At 53.2% G+C, this 27,739-nt stretch overlaps 3 protein-coding genes across 3 annotated transcripts in view; 2 read left to right on the forward strand and 1 right to left on the reverse strand.

Annotated features, from left to right (window-relative positions):
• WRN (WRN RecQ like helicase) overlaps positions 1–3,578 on the forward strand; it is a gene marked incomplete at its 5' end in the record, with an annotated part of 34,476 nt that extends 30,898 nt beyond the window's left edge. The window contains 3 exons of the mRNA XM_084263294.1: positions 593–804; positions 2,308–2,373; positions 3,310–3,578. Of these exons, the coding sequence (XP_084119420.1) occupies positions 593–804; positions 2,308–2,373; positions 3,310–3,432 (401 nt within the window). The 3' untranslated portion in view covers positions 3,433–3,578. The remainder of the gene's footprint in view (positions 1–592; positions 805–2,307; positions 2,374–3,309) is intronic.
• An 857-nt stretch (positions 3,579–4,435) lies between these two features.
• Positions 4,436–27,649, forward strand: GTF2E2 (general transcription factor IIE subunit 2; the record flags this gene model as incomplete). The annotated part of the gene is made up of 7 exons (XM_084264130.1): positions 4,436–4,595; positions 15,773–15,864; positions 16,411–16,518; positions 17,607–17,789; positions 18,275–18,368; positions 25,729–25,844; positions 26,855–27,649. The coding sequence occupies 7 exons, from the start codon at positions 4,436–4,438 to the stop codon at positions 26,972–26,974; spliced, it is 873 nt and encodes a 290-aa protein (XP_084120256.1). The 3' UTR covers positions 26,975–27,649.
• On the reverse strand, positions 9,299–9,592 carry SMIM18 (small integral membrane protein 18; the record flags this gene model as incomplete). The annotated part of the gene is made up of 1 exon (XM_084264135.1): positions 9,299–9,592. One exon carries the CDS (start codon positions 9,590–9,592, stop codon positions 9,299–9,301), a length of 294 nt encoding a protein of 97 aa, XP_084120261.1.
• Positions 27,650–27,739: the final 90 nt, after the last annotated feature.

Raw genomic sequence — 27,739 nt, forward strand, 5'->3', positions numbered from 1 at the left:
CTGAAGAAGCTTCAGAAGCTGAAGACAAGTGTGCTGACTTGTGGCTCTGAGACAGAGTGACCTGAAGTCCAGTCTTGTCCTAGCAGCTTAATTGCTTACGCTGGCAGAGCTGGCTGACTTGCCAGCTTAGTTTCTCTTGTCCTCTCATGGATTAATGAGCCTTTTCAGCAGCAGTTGGGCTCAGCCACACTCTTGGATTGCTTTCTTGAACTCAGTGGCATGCTGGAAGGGAGAACTGGCGTGGCACTGCATTGAAGAAAGCAGAGAGGCCTTTTGGCCAGGACTAAACAGCCTTCCTCTCAAGGGAAGGCAGTTCAAAGGGCATGCAAGTTGCAGGCAATCCTGATGTTCTAGACTAAATTCATGGACAGTCTGTGTGAGTGCTCACGAGGCAGGGATTCACCCCAGGAGCTCATGACCTCTCTTCTTATACAGCATGTGTGTATGTTTTATCACAGGTTTGTTTTTCCATGGCTTAATCCTGTGCTTTAATGAGGGAGAACTGCCATGCTTTGCAACAAGAGAAACCTAAACAAGGGGCAAGAGGATTAAAAAACCCTGTTAATATTGTGCTGCTCTTTTTTTTTCCAAGATACCACCAAAATTCAAGCCATCAGGCAACTTGTTCCTGCAGATATTGAAACATATCTCATCAGGATGACTATTGTGTTACTGGAGAAGGAGGCTAGGGAGAAGCCACAGGATGGCTCTGTCAGGAGGATGTTGGTGTGGCCAGAAGGGCAGCAGGAAAAAGCAGGAGCAGATCAAGCAAGCAGGGAAAATGCCTTGTGGAGTAAAGAAAAGGTTAGTAAAAGAAGCTACAAAACTGTGTTTCTGTGGAAAAGAATGTTTCCTTTTTCTAGGAGCAGACTAAAAGCCCTTTCAGGTCATTGCTGTTCCAAGCAGTGCTTAGTGTCCCATCTCCACAATCCATCTTTCCCTCTGCTTGGAGCAGAACTGCTGCCCCCTCCTCTGAGACCGATGCTTGGAGCAGAACCAGAGGGCTCCCCTCAGGAGGTACTGACCCAGGGAAGGGCTGCCCTGTGCAGCCTCTACCTGTGACCTGTTATGTGTCACCTGAGTCACCTGCTCCATGTTGGACTGTCTGCTTATCTCTGCCATAGCACGCAGAGAGGCTGGGGGAGCCCCTGGGTCCCTGGCAGGGCTCAGGGCCGGGTTGGATGGGGCTTTGGGCACCCTGGGCTGGTGAGGGTGTCCCTGCCCATGGCAGGGGTGGAACTAGATGGGCTTTGAGGTCCCTTCCAACCCAAAGCACTCTGTGATTCCAGGAAGCCCTGGTCAGGGAGCCCAGGAAGGTCAGGTGCACCACTGTGGACAATCAAACTGTGGTGTGATCCTGACCTCAGGAGGGATGAAGGGTGTCTGCTGTTGCCCAGCCCTTCGGGATAGGGATGCAAAAGGCCCTCTGTAAAGTCCTGCATTTCCAGTAACCAGGGCAGTGGAGGAAGAAGCTGAAATTCCAAATCCTGCCTGGTATGAGGTCTGGGAAGCTGGATCCTTTCCAGGCACTGAGCCCATGTTGTGCTCTTGCCCTGATTCACTGTGTTGGTACCTGATGTGGGAAAAGGGATGTTCTTACTGTGATAGCAGAGATGCTGAGAGCATACAACAGCCAGAGGCAATGCCTGCCAGAAACATCTGTCTGCTGCTTGAAACTGCTGGGTGTAGCCTGAGAGGAGTGCCATGAGCCTGACTCACTGGGGAGACTTCTCTGGAAACAAGGGGCTGTTGGGGAGAGGCCAGGCCAGTGTTCTGAGCCCTCCGCTGGCCTCCTGGTGTCTCCCAAGTCCCAGAGCAGCACCTCACAGTAAAAAGCCACCTGGCACTGTGTGGTTCCAGCTGGGATGGTACAAGAAATCCCAGACTCCCAATCCTTCTAAATCTTAACTGCATGCACTAGGATTTCAAACCTTACAGGCTTTGGGGCTGGCTTCCTGAACTGTGGCTCAAACCATTTCTCAAGCCTTGCCTTGTTACCCAGTCGCTTGTTCCTTGTGTCCCTGAGTGCTGTTTTGTTTCAGCAGTGTCTGGATCTGAGCCACCTTTAATTGCATGAGCTCTAATGATGCTGCTCTCCTGCTCCTGCTAGCTGCTGGAGCTATTAACAGCTGTAATGTGATTAGAAATCAAAGTGATATTCCACAAATGAGGGAACTGCACAAGCTAATCCCAGCAGTCCTTCGGAAAGATACCCTGGTTCTAGGAATGCCCTGTAGCAAAGAGCTTTTAGCTCTGCTGATGAAGGTGCTTGGATTCTAACAGCCTGACGTTCTGCTGCTTTCACAGGGTAACTCCACACCTCCCACCTGGAAGGAAGGAGCAGAGCGCCCCGGGCTGCAGGTAGTGCCTTCGGTAAACAGACTTCTTCCTGTAACAGAGCAGGCTCCAGACTCGCTGCTCTGGGCAGCACAGGGGGGCAGCTGATTCCAAACAAGCTCAGCTCTGGGTGTCCCAACGTACAGCCAGCAGGCAGGACACACAAATCAGGAGTTAGTACCTCTGTACCCACTGTGCCATTGCTAACTGTAAAGACAAAACACAAAACCCAAACAAAGAGAACAAGACAGGAACACACACACACACACAGTTGCAAGCTTGGCAGTTGTGGGAGGGCTGGAGGGAGTCTCTTTCTCTGCTACAAAAAAGCCCAAGGTACAAGTTCCAGTTCCCTTGTGTTCAGAATGGACACACTTGACTTGCTCCGATTTTATGGTAAGAAACAGCTAGAGATCTCATTCAGCAGAGGGGTTGGAACTCTAGTTATAAACAGACTCATTTAGTTCCAAAAAACCACCCCAACCCTTCAAAATGCAGCCTTTGCACTGACTGTGGTGTGTGTGGCTGAGGTTTCATGCTGTGGCACATCCAACACCTGCCTTTCCTCACGTGGAAACTCATAGAGCTGGCTTCCTGCACTCAGCCTGCCCCCCTCCTCAGGAGGAGGAGCTGTTTGCTGACTCTCAGCCCGAGGTGAGACTACCTCCAGCTCTGTGCTGGGAGCAGTCAGGTTCTCCTCGGGTGGGGCAGGGGCTGATGCCATCAGCCCTGAGTCCTGCACAGCTTGTGACAGGTGTGAGGAGAGGGAAGGACTGCAGGAAAGGTGCCTTGGGGGCACCCCCTGCTGTGTTTGTGGGGATGGTTTCCTCTGTCTCACTAGCACTGGGGGAAGGCAGCAGCAGCTCCCCCCTCGCCTCTCTGGGGCAGGGCGCTGTCCCCTCAGGCGTGTGCTACAGGGGCAGCAGCCGTGTGTGTTGGGCCTTGGTCCTGATCTTGCTTTTCTCTCCCCAGGCCTCCCACCCCCCTTCGAAGCGGAAGGTGCCGGAGTGGTTCGGCAGCGCCGCGGTGCCCGTTCAGCCCCCGCCCCAGGCGAAGAAACCCAAAGCCGGGCCCAGCCGCGGGATCTTCGGCTGAGCGCGGCCCCGCGCCGCCTCCCCGCTCCGCCCGCGGGCCCCTGCCCCTCGCGCCTGCTCCCTGCGGCCGGCTCCTCCCGCTCTCTCCGCTGCGTGACGCGTTTTCACTGTGTGAAACTCGTTGTTATTAAAACACCCGGAAAGACACCGGACCCAGCGCCGGGAGCCGGCGGCGGCCCCGCCACGGCAGCGGGCCGGGCGGTCGCCATGGCGACGGCCTGCCCACTTCCGGGGTGGGGCGTGGCGCGGGGGCTGCCGGGAAGGCGGTGCGGGCCAATAAGGGGGCGAGGTGGCGCTTGGCCTGTGCCTCGAGCTCCGGCGGGCGGGTGAGCGGCGGCGGGGGGGCGGCCCGGGGGGCGGGGGGGGCAGCGCCGGCCCGGCGCCCTGAGGGGAAGGGGTGCGGGGGGTGGGGAGCGGCGGCGGCCCGTCCCGGCGCCCTGACGGGAAGGGGGGAGCGGCCGCGGTCCGGCCTGGCGCCCCGGGGGGGAGCGGGGCGGGGGGGCAGAGGCGGCGGGCGGCCCGTCCCGGGGCAGGGGAGCGGCGGCCCTGCCTGTGTCCCCGCGGCGCAGCTGCCCGCCCGCCGGGCCGTGCTGGGCGGGGAGGCTCCGGCCCGGGCGCGGGGGCGGCTCCGCCGGGCTCCTGCCCGCCGCGGGCCGGGCGGGCGCTCCCTTGGCTGCCGGAGTTTCCCCCGGCGTGGCCGGTGCGAAGGGGCGCGCTTGGCGGCGGGGGCCGGCGGGCCGGCGCTGGGCAGCGGGCTGCGCTCCCCGCTGCCGGGGGCTGGAGGGCCGCTCGCGAGCCCCGCCCGCCCCCCGGGGTCGCTTTGGGGCGGGGGTCCCGTTCTGGCGCTTGGCATCCTCGGGGGTGCCAGTGCCGGGACGCCCGGGGGGAGAGAGGGGCGCAGGCCCGGCGCTCGCAGCTCCGCGAGCCGGTGTTTCTGCTCCCGAACACCGCGCTGGCTCAGAGACCCGTCTCAGACTCGGTTCGTTGTGGCTCTCGGCAGCACTATGGACCCCAGCCTGCTGAGGGAGCGGGAGCTGTTCAAGAAGCGTGCCCTGTCCACACCCGCAGTAGAGAAACGCCCAGCGCCGCCTTCTGACTCCTCTGCAAAAAAGAAGAAAGCCAAGGTAGAGCAAGGTGCCTCCTCCAGCGCCAAGCAAAACCCAGGTCAGTGGGAGCGGCCCGTGCAGCAGCTGGCCTGGCCTGTCCTGCCTTGCCTGCTGCCTGTCTCTGGGTGTTCGGCTCGGGCTGTCTGAGCTTTGGTCGTGGCTCCTGTCGTTCTTTCTCTGAAACTGCCACTGTTGGTCAGTAACCAGGCTCAGTGCCTCCCGTCCTCACCAGGCCCCATCCTGTGATGTGTTTGCTGTTGCTCAGTCACAGGAATTGCCAGTGCCAGGATGTTATTTCATACGAAGCTGGGCTTTGATCTGTGAGCCTCTGTGCTTGTTGGCCACCTGGAACAAGTCCTAACAGTGGCTTCATTCGTGTTCTCTCATTTGGCTTTCTGGCCAGGAGGTGCCTAAAACTTAAACCTGTTACAGGGTCACAGAGTGTTAGGGGTTGGAAGGGACCTCAAAGGATCCTCCCTCTAGTCCAACTGCCCTGCCAGGCAGGGTCACCCAGACTGAATCCCACAGGAACACATCCAGGTGGGTTGGAATCTCTCCAGAGAAGGAGACTCCACAGCCTCTCTGGGCAGCCTGGCCCAGGGCTCCCTCACCCTCACAGTGACAAGGTTTTTCCCTATGGTTCCATGGAACCTCCTCTGCTCCAGGTCCTACCCATTGCCCTGACTTAAAGTCGTTGGATATCTGTCCATGAGATGGATTTCACAGCCTGCATCTTGCCTGGTTAGCTTATTGTGATCAGCACCCGTTGTCTTACCTGGCAGCTGACCCTTGTTTGTGCACACCAGGGCTTCTGTAGGTTTCCATCTCTCTTGGACAGGAGTTCCCTTGTTTCCCTGGGTTGGCAGCACTGATAATGCATTTCTTGGTGTCAACTCAGCAGCTAAGAAAGCAGCACTAAAACAGTGTGAACAGAGGAGACCTGCAAGCCCAGGAGCAGCAGGGAGAGGGTTTGTGCACACACAGCAGCATGCCCCACGTTCCCTTGTGCTGTGCAAGACACACAACCCACAGGGCCTTTTCACTTCTCTGAGAGCATTTGCCATCCTCCCACGTGCTGTTCAGGTCAAATCAAACATCAGGGGTTGCTAAAGCACAAAGTAGCCTGTTGTGCAAACTCCTGGCACACTTGTGATTCAGATACCGTGTGGGGTCCTCTCCAGAAGGAGCAATAGAACTGAAGCCAGCAGAAGGGTGAGAACAGTCAAGGGAGATGGGAGGAGCAGAGCATCTTCCATCCGAGGGGAAGAGCCTTGGTACTGCCAGCTTCCCAGGGTGCCAAGTAGCGTTGTTAGTCAAGGGAGGCCGGGTTTCCATGGGCCCCCTTGGCACACTCTCTCCTCTAAATAAAATCAGATCCCACGTGGGGTGTCCTAAGCTGAGGACCCTGAGTGAGAGCGGTTTCCTGGGCAGCTCAGACCTGAGTCTGGAGGATCTGAGCAGCGATGTGGCCAAGTGCCAGGGCAGACAGTGACATGTCTTCCTGTGGCTTTGTGGGCTGGCTGTGTCTGTGAGCACTTCTGTGCCTGCCATCTGATTAGCTTACAGAAATAGGAGTGAAGGAATGGGCGCTCTCTGTTGCACTGCTGGCTTTGTTCCAGGCAGTGTCAGAGAGGTTTTGTGGTTCCTATAACGTGTTGGTGCAGAATGAGTTTCCTCTCCTTCCCTTTGCTCCTGGTGAGCATTTACTAACAGCTGCAAAAGCTGCAGGGAAGAAAGGAAAGAGCCAGAGAGTGAGTGGACCAACCTTCACCCCCTTGTTCCTGGAAGCAGCTCAGAACAAGTGCTCAGGCAAGTGGCTGGGTGGGTTAAGCAGCACCAGCAGCACAGCACAGCCTCACAGAGTTGTAGGGCTTGGAAGGGACTCCAGAGATCCTCGAGTCCAACCCCCCACCGTGCTGCCCTGTGATGATGCTGCAGAGTCCAAATCATTCGCCTCAAAATCTGCTCTCCATTCCATTCACCAGGCTGTTGGGCGCCTGGCAGGAGCTGGGCTCAGAACTGGGGTTTGAAGAATCCCTGTCCCACCCCACGAAACAAAAGCTACGCTGATCTGCCCTAGTTCTGCTGTGTAGTGGCTGCACGGGCAGTGGGTAGGTGTTGGCACTGGGTGAGTAGTGCCTGTGGGTTCTCCCTCCTGCTGTGACTCAGAGGACCTGCCCTGGTTGCTTTTTTTTTCAGAGGAGAGGCACTGAGATCATGCTGATCCTCAGAGGACTGTGTAACTCAATCTCCCTGCCTGTGAGGAGGAGTTGTAAGCTTTCCAGTGACACTAGTTATTTCTATAGTTGCTTGGAGTTATTATTCAGACAGGTTATTTGGAAGAATTCACAGCTGCCTTACTTGCATGGTTGAGAATGGGAAAAAGAAATTAAACCAATCACTTCTATTTATTTCTTTTTATTAAGGAGCTGTGGCTGAGGCCTTAGCCTCAGACCTTTGTCCTGATAGTCTTAGCCAACAGTAATCAAGAGATGAAATCTCCAGGAGCTGTTTCTCTGGTCTACAAGTGGGAAAGAATTGTCTTGAGGCTGTAGGGCTGTGCAAGGGGAGATCCTTGTCTTGCAGGCTTAGCCCTGCTCCTTCCTGCGCACCCTTCTCGTGTGCTGTGAGTGGGAAGCAGTCCTACTCCCCTCCAGAGTGTTTGCTCTAGGGAAAGAGACCCGTTAATTTACTGCCTCAGTTAATTCAAAGGCATCCCAATGGGCACTCCTGCCTCTCTTGAGCAGGACACTGGCCTGTCAGGGCACGAGATCAGGAGGCATCTGCTCAGCACCCTGCCAGGGGAAGGCGTTATCACCACTAACACGATCTCCATCCTGTAGCTCAGTGTGAATCCTGAATTGTCTCGGACCTGAGGCATCAGCTTCCCTCCTTGTGCTTATAGTTTGGGCTTTGTAGCTCAAAGGGTTCCCTGCTCGTGGGGTGGGTATGGGGGAGTTTCAGCAGAGGGGATGTATCTGAGATGAGCTGTGGCGTTCCGTGCCTGCAGAAGGGAGGTTGCTTCTTCATATCCACCACTGGGCTGGTCAGTGGTGGCTCGGGCATCTTGTGACTATCATCTCACCAGGCAGGAAGAGAATGAGTCAAATTCACAGAGTCACAGAGCTGTGGGGTTGGAAGGGACCCCCAGAGCCCATGGGGTCCAACCCCCTGCCCGAGCAGGGTCCCTGGGACAGGACACACAGGTTGGTGTCCAGACGGGGCTGGAATCTCTCCAGAGAAGGAGACTCCACACCCCCTGGGCAGCCTGTCCCAGGGCTCCCTCACCCTCACTGGGAAGAAGTTCTTCCCCACATTGGGGGGGAACTCCCTGTGCTCCAGCTTGAGCCCATCGCCCCTTGTCCTGTCCCCACAGACCCTGAGCTGGTTCACAAGTCTTTCATGATGTCCAGGTCTTCTGGAGCGTCGGCATCCTGAGCCTGATGGAGGGTGTTTGTGTATTCACAGACAGTAACAATTACAGGTACTGCCCCAGCACGAAACAACTTCTGATGTGGATGGGCTGGAGATCCGTGCTGTTGGGTTCTGTGTCTCTAAGGGCAGGAATGTTGTCTGGAGTTTGTGGCTCGATATTGTGTCCTGCCTGTAGCTTTGGGGTGGGGTGTTGCTTGCTGCCCTGGGCCTGCTCCTCTCTGGCTTCAGGCGCGTGAAAGACTGGTGGGCGTCGCTGATGGATGGTGCACTGCTGAACGCTGGTGCCGCCGGGTAACGTGTACCCCTGACACTCCTGTGGGTTTGAGAACTACAGGCACAGTGCAGCTGCAGAGTGAAAGGGATGTGGGGAGCTGGAGGTCTGAGTGTAACCCAGGCCCTTCCAGGGAGAGCTGTGAGCTCCCTGGGGTGTGTCAGCAGGAGGGTGAACAAGCTGAGGGTCCTTTCAGCTTGGGTCCAGTTCAGCTTTGGAAAGTTCAGATGGGGATGATAAATCCAGAGTGTCCGACTCCCTGTAGTGCTGTGGATGCCACAGAGGCAGCAGCCTTGGGCTGGAAGAATGCCCCTGTTTCTTCTGGGCTGTGGCACCGCCACGGTGTGCTTCCACGGGCATAGGTGTCCTTCAGGTAGGGCTCTAGTGACGTCTCAACACCAGGAGCTGTGAAACAGGGAGAGCAGTTCTCTGGAACTGGAGAAGGGGAGGGAGAAAGGGTCACATCGTACCACAGGAGGTTAAAAAAGACCTTTTTGAGATACATTTGATGTTGGCTTGCTTTTCATCCCACCACCCTCTCTTCTAAAAGCGAGGACCCGTAAGGGAAGGCAAGGATTCCCTCAAGCCTCTGCTGCCCAGGGGATCTCCTGCCATTCCACCCTGCTCCCATACCTTTTCCTCACCCCTGTGTCTTTCCTGGCTGTGTGGTTGGCCTCGGGGAGGACACTGATGCGTCTTTGTGCTATGTACCATGGGATTGGGGAGCATTTTATAAGTGCTTTCTCTGGTTAAGCAACACTGTTTTACACATTAGGCAACACTTGCTTGTTCAGGTAGACAAAGATCTATGCTAGTCACAAAACAAAAGCTAATTTAAACCCAAAAGTCTTTCCTATGCCCGTAACATTGCTACCAGTCATCCTTCTGCACTCGGAAAGCCTTTTCCAGTCATTCAAGTTCACTTCCAGAGATAAAATGGTAACTGTTGCTAGTATCTTTATGTCCAAAAGACCAAAACAGAGTATGTGACTTGCTCATTTGTAAGGTACAAGAGGCCTCGCTGGGGTTCTCCAGGCGCCCATGACAAGTCCTTCCTACACCACCTCTGTCTCGCGCTTTCTGAAGCTGTTCAGCATGGCTCTGACAGGGTTGGGTTCGTTCTCCAAGTCTTTCACAGTTTTATTCTTCACACAGCAGCAACAGTCTAACAGCTCGTAGAGGAAAGCCAACACCACCAGGGAAACGACAGTAAAGATGAATATGATGAGAATAATGAAGCAGGCGGTGTTCCAGTTGTCATGGAAAGGGTAAATCTTTTGCACTTGGAAGCCCAGATACTGGGAAATGGATGTAGTCTCGTTCCAGTGAGTGGTGTTGAGGGTTGCCATTCTTGAAGAGCTGTCTTGGCCTGTTTCCTGTCACGGATTCAGGGGCTGAAACAGAAGAACAGAGGTGTTGAGGACTCTGGATTGAGGACATACTGTGATTTCTTTATCCCAGCCTGTAAGTGCTTGCACCTCCCACTGACACATTAGCTCACTGAAGCACCAAACCCCAGATGTGCCTTTGAGGCTTCTCTGGAATGTTTATTCCATGTGTGCACCCTGTAGTTGCAGCTGTCCTGGAAGGAGAGAGCTTTGTGTCTTTAGTTCAGCTGCATGCAAAGACAGACAGGTTACAAAGGTAGTTTCCAAGGTACACGATGGTTTGTGACCTGTCAGTCATCAGTCTCCAGGTTGGTAAAGTCACAGACTCGTAGGATCATGTAGGTTGGAAAAGGCCTTTAAGATCATCCAGTCCAACCACTGACCCAGCCCTGCCAAGTCAACCTCTAAACCATGTCCTGAAGTGCCACGTCTGTGTGTCGCAAATACCTCTGGGTTTGGCAGCTCAGCCGCTGCCCTGGGTGAGCCCTTTTGGTGAAGAGTTGGTGCCAGATATCCAATCTAAACCTCTCCAGCACTGGAGGCCGTTTTCTCTTGTGCTGCTTGTCCCCTGGGAGAAGAGGCCACCCCACCTTGCACAGTACTTGCAGGGTGTAGAAGCCCTCGGTGCTCCTTTGGCATTCTTAGAACGGGGGCTCCGTGGGCCACCCTCCCGCACCTGAGTGATGAGAGGAACCTTCACGTCTCCCTGGGCTTTGTTTGCCCCTGTGGGTTTCTCCTCCTCTTTGGGAGAAGGAAAGAAATCACTCTTAAGTCCTGACTATTCAGGGATGTTTCCCAAGAAGGGACCTGAACTTTTGGTTGTTCTAGTACGAAATGGGGTTCTGTCTGTCCCTGAATGTCTCTCTGGGAATTACAGGTAGGCAGGCAGCTGAGGTGTTTGGAGGTTTCCTTCTTTCCCCCTCAGAACTGAGGGAACCTATGGTGCTTTCGCTCTAGGGTCTCATGTAGTTAAAATATATATAGAGAGAGAAAATATATAGAAAATAAATATTAAAATATATTTTTATATATATAAATATATCAAAATATCTATATTTTAACTGCATTATATATATATCTATATTCTGTGGTGCCCCAGAAAATGTGGGATTGTGGAAGGGGAGGAGAGAGACAGGATGGTAACTGTGTAGAACCCTGGGGTCTTATTTCCATGCTTCAGTGGAAGAATTTGTTTGCTTCATCAAAGCAAACCCCCAGCTCTGCCCCTTACAGAAGGGTCCTGGCTGTCGGCGTTGAGTTCCAGTCAGTGATCCAAACCACAGCACAGAGGGGGGAAGGTGGGTGGGTTTGTCGATTTAAACTGTGCTCAGGGATGAGGCCTCACTGAGCTTTGAGTACCCCAGAAATAACTCCACACTCGACCCGTTCAGATGGTGGAACACCCCGAAATGCCTGAGTAAGAAGGAAGCAGCAACGTGTGCTGATGTCTGCTGACAGAGACTAATAAAGCCCTCTGAGCGCCTGTCATCACTTGTGTGTCATCATTCTTTCAAGAAGGTTACCCTGAAAACCAGGATGGTGCAGCCAGGCAATTTGCATCTTATTCTTGTTGCTCAGATATTACGCTTTGTTCTTTATCCTTCTGCCTTTAGCGGAATGAAACTGGAACAGAATGACTGTGGTGTTGGGAAGGTGCCTGGCACTGGTATTTGCCACAGACCCTTTTTGGAGCACTTACTGTTGCCTTTCCTTTGACTCCTTGACTGAACACACAGATCTGTGATTGAATGCACAAAACATGACTGAGATGGATGGAATTAACCAAACTGGTTTGTTTGGGGTTGGTAGTCTTGGTGTTTACAGAGCAAATCCAAGCTAAAAATACTCCTGAGATGAGCTGGGGTCCTGGCTTTGAGAGCCTGGCCTGGTTTGGCCACGGTCTAAGGAGAAAACTCAGCCAGTGTGTTTTATGGGGCTCACAGTCAGGAAGGGTTTTGAACCAGTGGCTTGAAAATCTGTGTCATGAGGAGGGAGGGCTGAAGAAAAGGATTTACCCCTGTGAGGGGTAATTAAAACAAGCAGGATTGAAATGCGTGCCTTAACTGGCAAGAGAATATCCTTGGGAAAGGAGAGGAGGCTTGTTTTAACTTCTTACAGAGTTTTCCAGGACTGAGGATTTGTTGGAGTTGGTTACACCTCAGTTTGCCTGCTCTGTAAACACCAGGCACCAAACAAGCAGTGCTTTGGCTGAGAGGATGTACCATTTCAGTCAGCATTGTGGTCCCAGTCCAGAGAGATCAAGACTCAGGGTCCCTGGAGAGCCAGGACCCTTGGTGCCAGAGAGGAGGGGAGCGTGCTCAGCTCAGCTCCCCAGGCAGGATCCCTGCCCCTGGGCTCAGCTCCCCAGGCAGGATTCCCTGCCCCTGGGCTCAGCTCCCCAGGCAGGATTCCCTGCCCCTGGGCTCAGCTCCCCAGGCAGGATCCCTGCCCCTGGGCTCAGCTCCCCAGGCAGGATTCCCTGCCCCTGGGCTCAGCTCCCCAGGCAGGATTCCCTGTCCTGGGGCTCAGCTCCCCAGGCAGGATTCCCTGCCCCTGGGCTCAGCTCCCCAGGCAGGATTCCCTGCCCCGGGGCTCAGCTCCCCAGGCAGGATTCCCTGTCCTGGGGCTCAGCTCCCCAGGCAGGATTCCCTGCCCCTGGGCTCAGCTCCCCAGGCAGGATTCCCTGCCCCTGGGCTCAGCTCCCCAGGCAGGATCCCTGCCCCTGGGCTCAGCTCCCCAGGCAAGATTCCCTGTCCTGGGGCTCAGCTCCCCAAGCAGGATTCCCTCCCCTCTGCTCAGCTCCCCAGGCAGGATTCCCTGCCCCTGGGCTGCCCCACAGCCATCCCCGTCCCTCTCCACTGGGGCAGGGGTTTGTGTGGTGTGGAGCAGCTCAGCTTTACGCAGGGAGGGGGAATTTAATGCTGCTGCTGGAGGCGGTCCCTGCTTCTCCAGGAGGATGAGGATGATGGCCTTAGATTTGAATGAGGCGAGGCAGATAAATACCAGCTCCTCGTTGGTGTACCTATTCAAACCCAAGCCCGAGGCAGCGGTTGCTGAGCCTCGGGGCTTACCACAGCCCTGCTGAGGCTTACAGCCCTGCCAGCCAGCGTGTGGCTTGGCTATGGCGGGTGTGCATGCCTACAGCACGGCAGCGCTCTGTCTGGTAGGCAAAGCCAGGGTGCAGGGAGCTAAATATTTAATGTGCTGGCTGCTGGACTGCCTGTGTTAGCGGTGCTTTGAAAGGAAAACCTGTCTTTGGGTGCTGCAGAGGGGCAGCTTCATTTGCAATGGTATTCGCGGAGCAGAGGGAAATGACTGGCAAAAACACAAACCCCGCAGCGCAGCGCTCAGGAAGGGAAGTCCTGCTTGAGGAACCCCGAACAGGCATCTGGGGCTAAAAGCATTTTACACATCCCAGGTGGCTTCTGACCTGTCTGTGTGGTATTGATCGGTATTTACAGGGATAACACCGTACAGCAGGAGCGTCTCCCTGCCCGCACCTACCGCGCTCCCCAGGCAGGTCCCTGGGATACCCGGCACCGCAGGCAGCCCCATGGCAGGGTTTGCAGGGCACCTCTGGGGAGGCACCTTTCTTGAAATTGCAGGTTTAGCTGCCTTTGTTGTGAGGAAAAGCCTTTCTGCTGCCGTTCCAGTTGCTGAGGCTGCTGGAAACAGGCTCCCTCCCCAGTAAAGCCTGAAACCCATCTTGTGCGCCGAGCCCCGGCTGTAAGATGGAGCGGGCGTCAGTGTGCCGTGGAAGTGCTGCCTGGGGGTGCCGGGCAGGCTGCTCGGCGCCGGGCGGCGTTACCCCCGCTGCAGCTGGAGAAGAGCCGCCCTCCAAAGGCAGCTTTGAACAGGCTGGCAGGTTACAAGACAAACCCAAGGCAATGTTAGAAAATGGTGCGCACCTACCTCTTGTGTGAGAGGATGCTGGAAGAGCGCTGCTCTGCTCCCTGGTTTTAGTGCAGCCCACGCACAGCTAAGATGGAGCTTCCCAACCATTGGCCAGAGCGCCGTGCTGCTGACAACTTCCTTTGTGCTCATTTGCATCGAACCCTCAACCCCGGGACTCAAATCATTCACAGATTTGACTCTTTCTGTCTCGACTGAGAAGCAACCCCCCTTCCTGCCCTCTCTTTTGGGGTGCTCTTTGTGCTGCACGAGCCGCGTTAGTGGAGCAGCGCCAGGGCGGCCGTGGCTGCGCTTCGCTTCGCTTCGCGCCGGGAAGCGGCCGCGCGGAGCGTGACGTCTGAAGCCCGAGTGTCTGCAGAGCCCCAGCCTTGCGTGGGCTTGGATCCGCTCGGCGTGGGCTGCAGCCAGGGAGATTGAACAGGATAACCCCCTGGATTCGCTTGACAGAACAAATACAGGATAAGTCGCCTGAACTAGTTACTGCTGTAGCTCTGGGTTTATCGCTCGTCGCTTCAGACCCCTCGTTACGGTGATTATTGATTATGAGAGGTCCTGGGTGAGCATTCGTTCTGAGTGGTAAGAGGGGACCCTGAGGGGGAATGCCTGTCGGCTGTGTTTCCAGGGGGAAAGCTGACCTTTGTCTCCCTCCCTTTTCCAGCCTAATTTAGTAACCAGAACAAAACCTTCCTCTCTAGCTGGAGTTACCCTCCTTCTTCTACTGTAGTTTTGGAATTCTCCTGCTATGTGAAGCCTGTAACCCGAAGCCATGTGACAGCTTCCCAGCAATCATCCAGACAGGGATTTGTTTGAAATCCACCCAGAGACCCCAGAGTGTGGTTGCCTTTCCTAGCAGCTCACAGGAGGCTCAGGAAGAGGTTGAGGTGCAGCAGGACAGGCACGAGAAACACTCCTGAAGAAGGGGCTTGGGAGACCTGCTGCAGAGCTCCCTCCAGGGAGGAGAGCTTGGCACAGGCATCTCAGTGTAACGTGGTGAATGTAGCAGGCTTCCTCCCAGCTTGCTCAGTGGAGGCCTTTCTCAGACACCTTGGGTGCATTTTCTGGAGTAAGATGCTTATATTATATTTTATTTTATTAATTTTATTTTATTTATTTTCCCTCCTTCCTACCTTCCCACTCTCCTGCCCTCCTCCCTTCCTGGCCTCCCTTTAACCCTCTCTCCCTTTCACCCTCCGTTCTGCCCTTCCTTCCTTCCTTCCACCCTCCCTTCCACTCCCCCTCCCTCCCTCCCTCCCTCCCCTCCTTTATCACCACTCCCATCTATATCCTCCAGCTGCCCAGCAGAGGAAGGCTTTGCCTGGCACCTCTGCTGCAGCACCCACTGCAACCTCACCCTCACTTAATAAACTAACTTTACTTCTTTTCTCTCTCACAACTGATTTTTTCCCACAGAAATAGTAGGAGCTGAGGGTCTCAGAGATACCTGCTGTCCTGTCAAACAGGATTGCAAATCACCAGTGGGTTAAAAGGAAGAAGAAATGAGGTTTTTCTGCAGTAGCTGAAATTGAGGAAAGTTGTTGCCATGAAGTTTGAGCAGTGTTTCCCTGGTGATGGGCCTGTGGCTTTGCACGGTGGTTTGTGGATGTTTCTCTTTAATCTGCTGTGCTGATAGCTCAAGTTAATGAAGAGAGTCATTAGCAACCTTGCAGAAATGTTTGAAGCAAGCTTTACACAGCAGCAAACCTCACGATGCCTTAAGACAAGAGCCCAACGTGCCACCAGACGGGATTCTGAATGGTTCCAGTGGCTCAATGCAGAGTTGAATTGTGTTGAATTTGGCTCTCACAGCAGCCACACCGCTGCTCTCAGCAGCCACACCGCTGCTCTCACAGCAGCCACACTGCTGCTCTCTCAGCAGCCACACCGCTGCCCTCACAGCAGCCACACCGCTGCTCTCACAGCAGCCACACCGCTGCCCTCACAGCAGCCACACTGCTGCTCTCACAGCAGCCACGCTGCACTTGCTCCTGCTTTCCTAAAGGTCGAGTCCTCAGTAGTGTTACACCCACAGAGCTCTGCCCAGGAGTGTCCCAGAGCCCATCCACAGGTACCCCGTGGGTGCCCCAAGGCTTCCCACTCCCACGGCACACCTTTCTGTTCCCAGCCCTAGTCCTGAACGCTGATGGAAGCAGAGTGAGAAGGAGCTGGAGTGCAGGGCCAGCAGGGTGCTGTGGAAAGTGTCGGTTAACTGTCTGCTCTCTCCTTTCCTAGATCACAGCAATGGATCCTTTAACTTGAAAGCTCTCTCGGGAGGCTCTGGCTACAAGTTCGGGGTCCTCGCTAAAATCGTGAACTATATGAAGGTACGGTGGTTGTGATGTAAAGCTAGAAGGTTTGGAAACACTTGGGTTGTTTCTTCTCCTGGGGAAGGTGCTGAGCATTTCAAACTCTCACATTCCTGTACTGCAGGAGTGAGAATTTCAAAGAACTGCTTGCTAAGCTCAAAATGCTGTCAGTGAGCCAAACAGTCGGCACATCGTTCCGTTGCTGAAATCCTCATCGTTCCAGGTCGCTTTAAAACCAGGAGAATGGGGTTTTTTATTTGCAGTAGAAAGAGGAGCTGCAAGATGCTCTCAGCTTTTAGGATCTGTGAGCCATTTATCAAAATCCCAGGTGCTTTGGTGCTTGACACGTCACTTTCTCATTGCTTTCAGCTGGTACTGGTTTCTATTACTTTTTCATTCCAAAAAACCCAAACTAGAATTCATGTGCTGCACATGCTGTGCCTGTCTTGGCTTTGCAAAAGTTCTTCTGTCATCGCCTCACGCCAGTTGTAGTTACTTGGTGGTAGTTAACTGGCTGAGTAAAGCACGTACTGAACTTTTAAGAGATCCTGTTTACTCTCCCAGACTCGGCACCAGCGTGGTGATACTCATCCCTTAACCCTGGAAGAGATTCTGGATGAAACGCAGCACCTAGACATTGGACTCAAACAGAAGCAATGGTTAATGAGCGAGGTAAGGAGAGCACGTGCTTAGATTTTAATTAGGATGACGATGAATTATACCTGCAAGTGCCTTACGCCTCCTTTCAGAAAGCGCAGCGATTCCCATGTCTGTCCCACGCCTCCTGCTCTTGAGGTGACTGAAGTGAAAGCTGCTCTCACTCTTAGAGTTGTTACACAGAGCGGATGTTTTATCTCAAGTGGATCAATTGATTCCTAATTTTATCTAAACAAGCTGGTTTTCTTAAGGTGTGTCATTAAAAATAAATCCAGTCAGGAAGCTGTTCCAATGTCGAGGGCGTTGAAGTTCCTGAACCGAAGGGATGTGGCACAGAATTCACAGGCTTAGGGCTCTTCATTGCATAGCAAACCAAAGGATTCCAATGTGAAATTTATGTCTGAACTTCTGGGGCAGCAGATCTGCAGCTTCCACTGATTCCACCCCTGGAGTTCCTCAGTCTCACTCTAGACACGAGGTTTCATTCTTAGAGACTCACTGTAACTTGCCACCATACTCAGCTTCACACTCCATTGATCTGAATGCCTTCATAGGAGACATGTCTTCATAAAAGGAATGTCTTCGTAGACATTCATCTCAACATTTATTAATCTAGAGATTAATAAACCTGCAAAGTACCATATTTGGTATCTATACTTGATTGGTCTTCCTGTTTATTCTCAGTCCTCACAATAGAGTAGTAAAGTCTGTTGAGACATGGGGAAAAAGACTCTTTGCCTGGTAAAGCTGGGATGTTTTTACCTTAGGAAGCCCATAGTGTTCATTTGCTCCCGGTGCAGGGATGCTGGGCTGCCAGAGCCTCCAGTCTGGCAGTGCTGGTGGCGATGGAAGCTTTCTGCCCTGAGAGGCTTCGTGGAGCTCCGAGCTCAGAGGCGTTGAGCATCCTTTGGTGCTTTGCGCTTTACGTTGTGGCAAGTCGTGTCTAGGCCAGTGGATCTAGGATCCAGGCATTTCAGATCTCTTTCAAACTCAGATCTCCAGCCTGGCAGCTGTAACGTGCTGTAGCTGCTCAAAAGCACCCCAGGAAGAAAGCATGAGTGTGTGCTCTTTTTCAGGGTTTAAGATGTGTCTCTCTCTTACAGGCTCTAGTCAATAATCCCAAAATAGAAGTTGTAGATGGGAAGTATGCTTTCAAACCCAAGTACAACTTGAAAGACAAAAAGGCTCTGCTCAGGCTCTTGGACAAGCATGACCAGCGAGGGCTGGGAGGAATCCTTTTAGAAGATATTGAGGAAGGGCTGCCCAACGCACAGAAGGCTATAAAGGTGAGTAACACGTGGCCACGATTCAGCAGACCCATTCCTCTCAGCTTCTCACAGGGGAGGCAGAGGCTAAGAAAGAATTTTCTCCTGAGTTGTCCCCATTCTTTTGTTAACTCAGAAGCTGTTTCTGAAGAGCTCATGTTGTAGCTTTCTCTGTGTTTGACCCTTCACTCGCAGGTTTGCCCTGCTGTCCTGGCACAGCTGTCACAGCCCTTGCTCACAGCAGCCTCTCGATCTCCTGCTTTCCAACTGTAGGCATTTAGTTCTGCTCTTGTAGCTTGATCTCAGGCAGATGTTTCTCATCTTTGATGTACTGGTGTGCTTACTGGAAGGCTCTGCTTTGGATGCTTTTCATTGCCAGCTACTTTGCTGCTGCCCTAGTTTGTTGTGCTTTTTGTAGCAGGAGATCTGGGTCTGTTGTTCACGTTGGAATCCTTATTCTTGCAAACAAAGTAATTTTGAATTGTTCTTTTCTGTTTGTTTTTGAGGCTCTAGGGGACCAGATCATCTTCGTTAACCGCCCCGATAAGAAGAAGATTCTCTTCTACAATGACAAGAGCTGTCAGTTTTCTGTAGATGAAGGTTGGTGTTTGCTTAGGGATGTGTCCATGGGAGTGTATCCATGGGAGTGCATCTGAATTCATCTTAAGCATCGATGTGTGTGTGTCACACTACGGGGAGAAACAGGGAACAGTTTGGGGAGAAACATGAACTGCTCTACACAGGACAAAGCATAAAGCTCTTTGTTTCTGTGACCAGCTCACAGAGACTCGGTATTCCCAGTGGTAAATGGGAAGTAGCTTATTTGCTGTGCACCACACTGGTACTCACAGTAGTAATAGCTTTCTTCCACAAGGGTAGCTAAGTAGATGAGACACCTGCAGCATTTAAAAATGTAAAAGTTCTTTCTCAGTATTGAGCTGAATCTGCTTTTAACCCATGCCTTCTGTCACTCCTTGATGGTGGCAGGTGGAGCTTGGTGTGAAATGCAGAATTATAAGCCTTTAGGCTGAATTTCTAACCTCCCAAATCCTGTGAGTTTACCATTAATGCTGTCATCCTGGTCAAGAAGGACGTGGAGGTCCTGGAGCGAGTCCAGAGAAGGGCACCCAGGCTGGGGAAGGGGCTGGGGGGCAAATCCTCTGAGGAGCAGCTGAGGGAGCTGGGGGTGCTGAGCCTGGAGAAGAGGAGGCTGAGGGGAGACCTTCTCCCCACCTCCCCTGCCCTGCCAGGAGGGTGCAGAGAGGTGGGCGATGGTCTCTCCAGCCAGGGGACAGGAGATGGGACAAGGGGCAATGGGCTCAAGCTGCCCCAGGGCAGGGTCAGCTCAGCTGGGAGGGAAAAGTTCTTCCCTGGCAGAGTTGTGGGGCTGTGGCACAGGCTGCCCAGGGAGGGGCTGAGTCCCCACCCCTGGGGGTGTTTAACAGAGGGGAGATGAGGTGCTCAGGGATCTGGGTCAGCACAGGACAGGGACAGTTGGACTCCAGGGGCTTAAAGGGCTTCTCCAACCTGGTGATTCTCTGACCCTGTGATAGGCAGTGTGTTATATTTTCACACACCCAGTGCTGATCAGTATTTAGGTGTGAGTGATGTAGGATAACACTGTGAACGTGGGCAAAAGGTTTAAAACAAATAACTTTTAAACCCCTTGAAACCAAATGTTTAGGCTTTTTGGCTCCATCTCCGGATGAAGGCAGGTGTTCAAGCCTGAAGGAAGGGATGGATGGTGTGTGGTGCCTCTGTCGTTCAGGGTGGCTTTGCTTTCTTTCATCCGCAGGTGGCAGCACCTTTCCATCTGATCAGAAGTCACTTTATTTTTGTTCCCTTCCTGCTGTTTTGGTTTTTCTCTTCCCGGTGATGCTTTGCTCTGAGAGGGCACAGGGATGCTTTCTCCTCTGGGCATTTGTCGGTCTGCCTGCATATGCCACAGCTCTTAGGGCATCGCTGTGTGGGTTCACTTACCATCACAGCTGGGATGAGTCCTTTTTCCATCCTGTGATGAAGCAAACCCAAACCCATCCTTCCCAAGCAGTTCTGCTTTACGATTCTTTGCAGAGCTCCAGAAGCACGTCTCTCAGGGAGTCACTGGCTCCGTTCCCTGTGCACAGGATGAGTTATGACACGCGTTAGCGCTGCTATTGCAGCTCATTATCTGCAGCAGGGCTAGAACCAAGCTTTGAGGAGGCTGCAGAGTGAGCCTTGAAGTGCTGTCAGACGCTTTGATCTAGCAGCTGATGACAGTTCAAAATCTGCTCCTAGTTTCATGTTTATCCTGAAATGAAAGCTCTGTGCTCCTCAGTGTGGGGTTCTGCCATTCAGTCGGCACTCCCCAGCTCCAAATAAGTGCTAGCTGGGATTAGAACCCTGTGAAAGTTGGATGTCCTCTCCCAAAGCTGCCTGAGCTCCACCAGGGGAGAAGGAGGAGCTGCTGGGGAAATTGGGAGGTTGCTGTCTAAAGCGGTGGGAGGAACTGCTTTCTGGTAGTGCCTGTCCCTGCCCTCACTGCAGTCACTCTGATATCTGAACAAGCTCTTGCAATGGAATCCCAGGGAGCTCCTGGAGCAGCACAGTGCCTATATATCCTGATCTCAGGGGCCACCCGAGAAGCTCTGTGCAATAAGGAGCAGCTTTTGTTCTTCCTCCTGCGTGATCAGCCGGGCAGGGTTCAGATTGCATGTGTTCCTGCTCGGCTTCCTGACTAATTAATCTCCTGTCAGGAGTGTAGCTGAAAGCGTTTCTAAAAGCCAGGCCAGATTTCAGGTGCTGCAGCCAAGGAAAGCGCTGCCTCTTTGTGCTGGGGCGAAGCACTCTGCGTGTGACCTGGGCTTTCACCCCTGTGCGCGAGGCCGGTTCCATTGCTGGGCTGCTGGAGACACTGTCTCTCACAGCTGGATCTAAGCTAGGAAGTGTTTTCATGCCTGAAAACTTGGATACGTAATTATCTGGGGTTATGATCCTCTTCCTCAGCACCCCTGAAGATATTTAAAGAACAGCCAAAGCCTCTTGAATTTATGGATATGAACATTGCTTGGGACCAGTGGTGACATACAGCTTTGCTTTTAAATTCCAAGAAGGTCTGGGGGCAGCACTGCCTTACTGCCAAGCACCTCCTCCTTCTGGTATCGATCTAGTACTGTGCTCCCTGGGACTGCTACAAAGCAGAACCCCATCTTCCCCCCGTTTTCTGCAGGGGGTTGGACTCGATGATCTCTTGAGGTCTCTTCCAATCCCTACAAGTCTGTGATTCCCCACTACTCAGTCATTTATTGCCTTGTTGTTGCCTGTTCTTGCCCTGTGCTCAGATTTTTGGCTCTGCTCTGTGAAGATTTTTAAGCTGTTTTTAATCTCTGGCAGATCTTATTACAGGCACGATAGAGCAGTGTATCTGCAGAAGCCATCTCAGCCGTTCTACAAGAGCAGGTGAGGCAGGCAGAAGTGTGGGGTAAGCTGCACCAGAGTCCCTGTGCAGCCAGTTACTCATTACTTTGTTCTCCACATGTAAGCCTGTGTAGAAAGGGAGCATGTTGGGGAATGTCAGCACAACCTGGTTTTGTCTATGAGGGACCCTGTGATGAAGCAAGGTTGAGGTCACTGTGCATCCTTACCCCTTGGGGAATCCAGAGAGAGAAGGTGTTTGTAGAATCTTTGTTAAGCTGCCCTCTGCTTTGCTGTGTGTTGGTCAGAGCTCACTGTTTTAAGTCTGGGCATGCAGGCATCATGATGCTGGAGATGTTTGCAGACGTCTCAGCTGGCCTTTTAGTCAGCTCATGGTCTCATTTCCTCCTCTCGTTACTTGAAAGACCATGATTTAGCTGTTTGGAGGAGCTCGTGAGTAGCGCCAATTCTATCAGGCCTCTGAGTTAAAAGATTTTAATGATCAGAGTGCAAGATACCACATACAGGATTCATCCATAGCCTGGCCAGGACACCAAGCACCTGCCTTGGGAACTGGGATCACAGCGTCCCCTCTTCAGGGGAAAACCCACGGCATTGGCACTGGGGCTTCGCAGCTCTGCTGAAACACGCGTGTCTCCGTGTGGGTTCACAGCACCTGCACTGTTTCAGCCAGAAACTCTGTGGAAACTTCTCCCCAGGGGATTTGTTTCTGGGTTTCATCTTGTCCCAGCAGCCTAAGCAGTAAGAGAAACTGCTGGCTTGTCTGAATGCAGCCTGCTGCCCTCAGGTGAAGCCTTATTGTCTTGGTTGCTGGATTTTATTCCTCTCTTTCCTCCCCACAGCATTATATGCTTGCTCTGGCTAATCTGTCAGTGGTGCTGATGGAAGCCTCTCACCTTTGCTGTGCTCTGATGGTGTAAAGATCACCTAGCTGTGGACAGGACTCGGAGGAGGGAAATTGGGTGTGCTGCGGGGTTGTAACGGTTGCGTGCGCCGCAGCAATGCGTGCAGCTGATCCGTGCTCTGCGCCTGGCTGAAGCAGAGAGGTGTGTGGCGAGCTTTCTGCTCCAGCAATCCCCTTCCTGCTCCTCACACCGGTACTGAGCTCCCTGCGCCCTCTCCTTGCAGAAAAGCAAGTAATTTTTAAAGAAGAGAAGGATTTGGTATATTGAAGCTGTGGTAGGAACAGCTGTCTGCCACCACTGTCTGCTCCTCAGACACCTCTGTTCTTCACAGCGTTTTTCTTCCTGTCTTCCCAGGTGACAGGACAAGGGGCAATGGGCTCAAGCTGCCCCAGGGCAGGGTCAGCTCAGCTGGGAGGGCAAAGTTCTTCCCTGGCAGAGTTGTGGGGCTGTGGCACAGGCTGCCCAGGGAGGGGCTGAGTCCCCAGCCCTGGGGGTGTTTAACAGAGGGGAGATGAGGTGCTCAGGGATCTGGGTCAGCACAGGACAGGGACGGTTGGACTCCAGGGGCTTAAAGGGCTTTTCCAACCTTGTCATTCAGTGATTTCCCCCCCTCCCCAGAGACAGCTGCCCTGCCCATCCTCCTGCCTGGCCTTAGCATGGGTGCTGCTCCAGAGGTGGTGGCAAGCAGCAATCTGGTCGCTGCACGTGCCATTTCCTCCTCCCTGGCCCCTCATGAGCTGCTTTCTACAGGTGGTGGCCTCTTTTGTTGCATGGAGCCACAGCAAAGGCCATGGAGGGGGATGGTATTTCACATTCCCCTCAAAGAAATTGGAGAAATCTGTTCCTATCTGGACTGGAGGGCGTGAGTTGTGAGGCGCAGAACGAACTGCAGCTACTGGCACGGGTGGTTGTTTCTAGAGAGCTGCAGTTATCACCTGCCTTTCCCACAGGTGCCCCTGTTCCAGGGAGGGTGTCACAGTAACTCAGATAGCCTGTTCCCAAGCTCTAAACTTTCACTAGCTGATAGGGGCATAGTCCTCGGAGACTTCTGACAGGTAATGCGGAAATGGTTCGCTGCCAGCCAGCCAGCTGCTCTCTGCACCTTTCCTTCTACACTCCCAGTTCCGAACCAAGCCCTTAACAGGGAGTATTTCCATGCAGGAGGGGGGGACAGGGTCCGTGGTACACAGGAAGGGAGTTCTGCAGTTCCCACAATCAAAGCAAGAGTGCTGAAAGCAGCCTGATTTGTGAAGGGGTTTGTAAACCCGCTTGTGGAGTGCTGTATAGTGACTCTGACCGGGCCAATTAGTGGATTAAATTAGCTGTATGTAAAGTCCATTTTAGCTTTGCTGTTCTGGTTCTTGGTGACTGCTACATTGATACCTCTTGGCTGAGTCTGAAAGGCGACTGTGAAGCTGTGAGGCTGGTGTAACAGCTGCATGACAAGAGGCGCAGAGCGCCGTGGTTAGGTATTAACTGCCACCCGCACTCCGGTGCATGCTGATCCCTGAAAAGCTGACTGGTGATGTTCTAGTGTTTAATTTTTCACTTCTGTTCCCCAGAAGAATGCAGACCAGTTTAACCTTAAGCACCTCTCCTCAGCTTTGTTTGGCACTGGGCCCATTTGTCCTTATATCCTGAGCTCTAACGAGGAGGCGCATCGTCGCTGTTTGTAGCAGAGCATTGCACTAGGATGCTCCACCTAAGAATTGGGAGTTACCAAGTCTCTCATCTGCAGTTGCCTCTTGTACACGTGCCTGTCGTGCATCTCAGAGGACTGACCTCCATCTCCTCAGCTCCCAGGGAACTGCCTGTGCAGAGCCCAAGGCAGTGTAGTGTGGTGCGATGTCAGAGTCTTTCTAACAGGGATCTGTCTGGTACTGATGCAGCCTCGTCCCTTTGTGTGTGAGCTGCAGAAACGTGCTGTTGAAGCACAGGGGAAGTGCCATGCTGCCTTTGCACACCCATCATCTGATTAACCTTCCGAGCACCGTGGAGTTTCGGTGCCTACCCGAGCCCAGCTTGGGTGTCCAGGCCAGGGAAGGGCTGTGAACAGAAAGAAAGCAGCTGGAAAGAGCGTGTTCTGCTCTGTCTGGAGGATGCTACGGGACCCTTCTGCGGTGAAGGCTTAATCTGGGTGCTCATCGCTGAGAAATTCCTCTCTTACGCGTTCGCTTTGATCCCAGCACAGCGTCTCCCCACCCGCCGCAGCAGGATGAGGTGGGAGCTGATCCGTGGCGGCAGCAGCCATGAGCCGTGCCGGAAGCCCACAGCCGCGCTCAGGACTGGGCAGACAGAGTCTGCCTACAGTGTCAGTCCTCACAAGAAGCTACCGCAACACCGCAGCCTCGCCGCGGTGCTGCTGGGCTGCAGTAGCCTGTGTGAGGAACACACAGCACCAAAAGCAGGGTCCTCACAGGGTTTTAGTTCTCTCCAACAAAGCTGCCTTACCAAAGATGAACGTCGTGGTTCCTCCCTGGCCTGATTCCTTTCTCTTGTTTCCTGGAAAGCTCGAACAGCCCCTTACAGTCAGCAACGGAAGGAAAGAAAGACCCAAGACTTAAAAGCCTGTACTTTCATAGTGAAACGAGATGTGGTAGGGAGGGAACCCATCCAAGTGCTGCTTGACTGCAGCGTGTCCTGGAGCCTGTGTTTCTGCGGCGGGACCATCGCTGGAGCGTTTCATCTGGGGTTGTTTTGACGACACTACACTAAATTCATCTGGAAATAAAGGGGGAAATGCAGCCTTGCGTTGCTGTGCGTGCCTCCTGGTTTATTTATAGCTTGTTAGGCAAACCTCACTGACAGGACACATCTCCCAGTGCCTGGGGAATGAAGGGAGGTAGGGCTGTACCAGCCGCCGCCTGGAGAAGGCATTCCAGAGGCTCTGCGGAGCTTCACGGGAGGCACGAGGCGTGCGGGCGGATGGCAGCTGCTCTAATTAAGACTTACTGTCTCTTGTCTTTCTTCCTGCTGCCATAGCTTTTAAGGTATCTCTCTTCTTTTTTAACACCGGAGGAATTTGAGTCATTTATTATCCATACAGCGTGGTGTGTATTAAATTACAGCGATATAAACCCACCCAGGTCCACGTCTCAAACCCTCAGTAAATTGGACCGAGATGACAAGTCTCCTGAGACAACGTCAGCTGAAGACGTGTAAATGAAGCTGCCATTTATGGTTGGTTACAACCCTTCACCGAGCCCTTTTGAGGCTTATAAACCACCTTGACAGCCTGCACAGCCCCAGAGATGCTAGGTGAAAAGACTCTGCAGCAAATTAATATTAAAATCAGATTGCCTGGGGCTGCTCCTGCTGCCAGAGTGCCGTTAGCACAGATGAGAACCAGCTCAGCCCTTCTCCATTAAGGGTGTTCCCTGTTTTGTTTATTGGGATTTGGGGGTTTGGGGCTTTTTGGTGGGGTTTCTTTGGAAGTGGATCTGTTGTTTGGAGTGGGCAGGGGCTGTGGTAATGGTGTGCTTGCTGTCACTGACTGCTCTATCTCTACAGTCACACACTTGACGTGCCAGAATAGTTCAGCATTTGAAATCAAGTCTGTTCCTTGCCTTTCATGCAGGGAGGGGGCTTTGCCTGGAGTTTGTTCATTGGGATATAAACTGAGGGTTCCTTTGGTGTTCCAGAGTTCCAGAAGCTGTGGAGGAGCATTCCCGTGGATTCTATGGATGAGGAGAAAATCGAAGAGTATCTGAAACGACAGGGTATTTCTTCCATGCAAGAAACAGGACCAAAGAAAATAGTAAGAGCTGCAAATCCCAGATCTTCCTGGGAGATTCCCCCTTCCTCACCCTGCAGTGGTCATTCCAGAGCACGTTGGTGAGCCCGTGCACAGCTGCTCTGTGTAGCTCAGGGACGTGTGACTGATTTTAAGGAGTTGCAAAAAAACAATGCTGTAGCCAGCAGTCAGTGTTCTGTGACTTGTTTGAGCCAGTGCAGTCCAGGCAGCCTCGAGGAGAGGGCTGATGCCAGGAATCCCTGGGAGCTCCAAAGTGGAAGCTTCTGCCTCAAGCAGAAGTGCAGTAGGGGAAGAAGAACAGTTATTTTTTGGGAGAAGGATGGTTTTTTTCTTTTTACTTTTCTGCTAAATAGCTTTGAAATGGGGGAGGGGGTGTGACAGGGAGCAGTGTGACGTGCCTCCCACCTCACACACATTCTCCAGACCGGGTACAACACGCTGGTGTTTCACTGTGAGGCCAGAGTAGCTGCAGGCTCACCAAAGCTGCTTCCTTCCTGGCTTCAAATGGCTTCTTTCAACACTGATTTGTACGTGACACAACATGTCTCTTCCACGCTTGGCTTCAAACTGCCCTTTCACAAGAGACCTTCCACGCAGGACTTGTTCCTGGCTTTTACCAGTCCCTACACTAGATTCTGTAATGCCTGTCCCCACGTGGGATCTCCTCATGGATTCTTTATATGCTCAATTCATCTTTGAGCACGTCATCGTGGCTGGCACTCTGGGGCAGGTACCTGCTGCTGTAGCTGTGTGGGCTTGTTTGGAAACTTCCCTTCTAAAGGCCAGGTTCACTGTTGTGCAGGGCAGGATGTGAAGGCACCTCTCTGTCCCCAGGGTCCTCTCCCTGCCTGGAATTTGAATCCAGTGCTGTTGCTTCTTGCAAAAACCAGCGAGCACCTTCCCTGGCTGCCCGCCCCTGGTGCGAGCAGGGTCTGCCACGCAGAGGTCGATGACTAGCGCGGGTCGCAGCTGGAGGGCAGGTCCTTTCACCCTCCCCTCTGTTTTGTCTGTAGGCTCCCATTCAGAGGAGGAAGAAACCCGCCTCTCAGAAGAAACGCCGGTTCAAGACCCACAATGACCACCTGGCTGGAGTACTGAAGGATTACTCGGACGTGGTCCCTGGCAAGCAGTGACAGCCAGCTCGGAGCAGACAGGCGTTTCACCCGCTCCCACCCGGTGGCTGCTCCCAGAGAGACTCACTGTACATAGTAACGAGTTTGCCCCATCCCAGCAGCTGCCCAGATGAAACAGGTCAGTTTAAGAGCAAGTATGAACTATTAAATTTAGAGTTTAATTTAATTAGCTAATGGGGAATTGTGTCTTTCATTAAGAGGGTCTCGCTAGCCGCCTCTTGGCCTGGAGTGGTAAGTGGTGCTCAGCGTGTAACGCAGGAGGTCCTGGTCAGCACTTCACTCTGCTTCGACACTGCTTGCCAGGCGCCTGCCTGGAATTAAGTACAAGGGGCTTCCCAGTAGAGTTGAATCCAGGTTTAGTTGTACCTCTTTCAGGAAACCCTCTTCCTAACATCACTGCAGGCAAGTTGCTTCCATGGTTGGATGATACCCATGGTTTGTAGGCGTCTTCGTGCCTTGGGACTGAGCTTCACTGCACACGTATGTGATAGCTGAGGCTCAGACTCAGCTCTCTCCCAGAGTCTGGCAGGCTGCAGGGTGGCAGAGCAGCTCTGGCTTCCCAGGGCTCATCAGAAACGACCCTCAGCGCGTTCTGCTCACCGTACTGGGTGCATGTGTGTGTTGCACAGTTGTGCTCTGTGGACAGGAGGGACAAATAAAGTGGCAGTGATGTTAGTTGTGGTGTTGGGGTTTTTTTGTAATGCAATAAACTTACAGCACTGGTTTGCCTCCTTAAAGAATGCTGGAATCCACATCTTCCCAATG

Source organism: Gallinula chloropus (genome assembly GCF_964237585.1).
Source record: "Gallinula chloropus genome assembly, chromosome: 4".
NCBI classification, from domain to species: Eukaryota; Metazoa; Chordata; class Aves; order Gruiformes; family Rallidae; genus Gallinula; species Gallinula chloropus.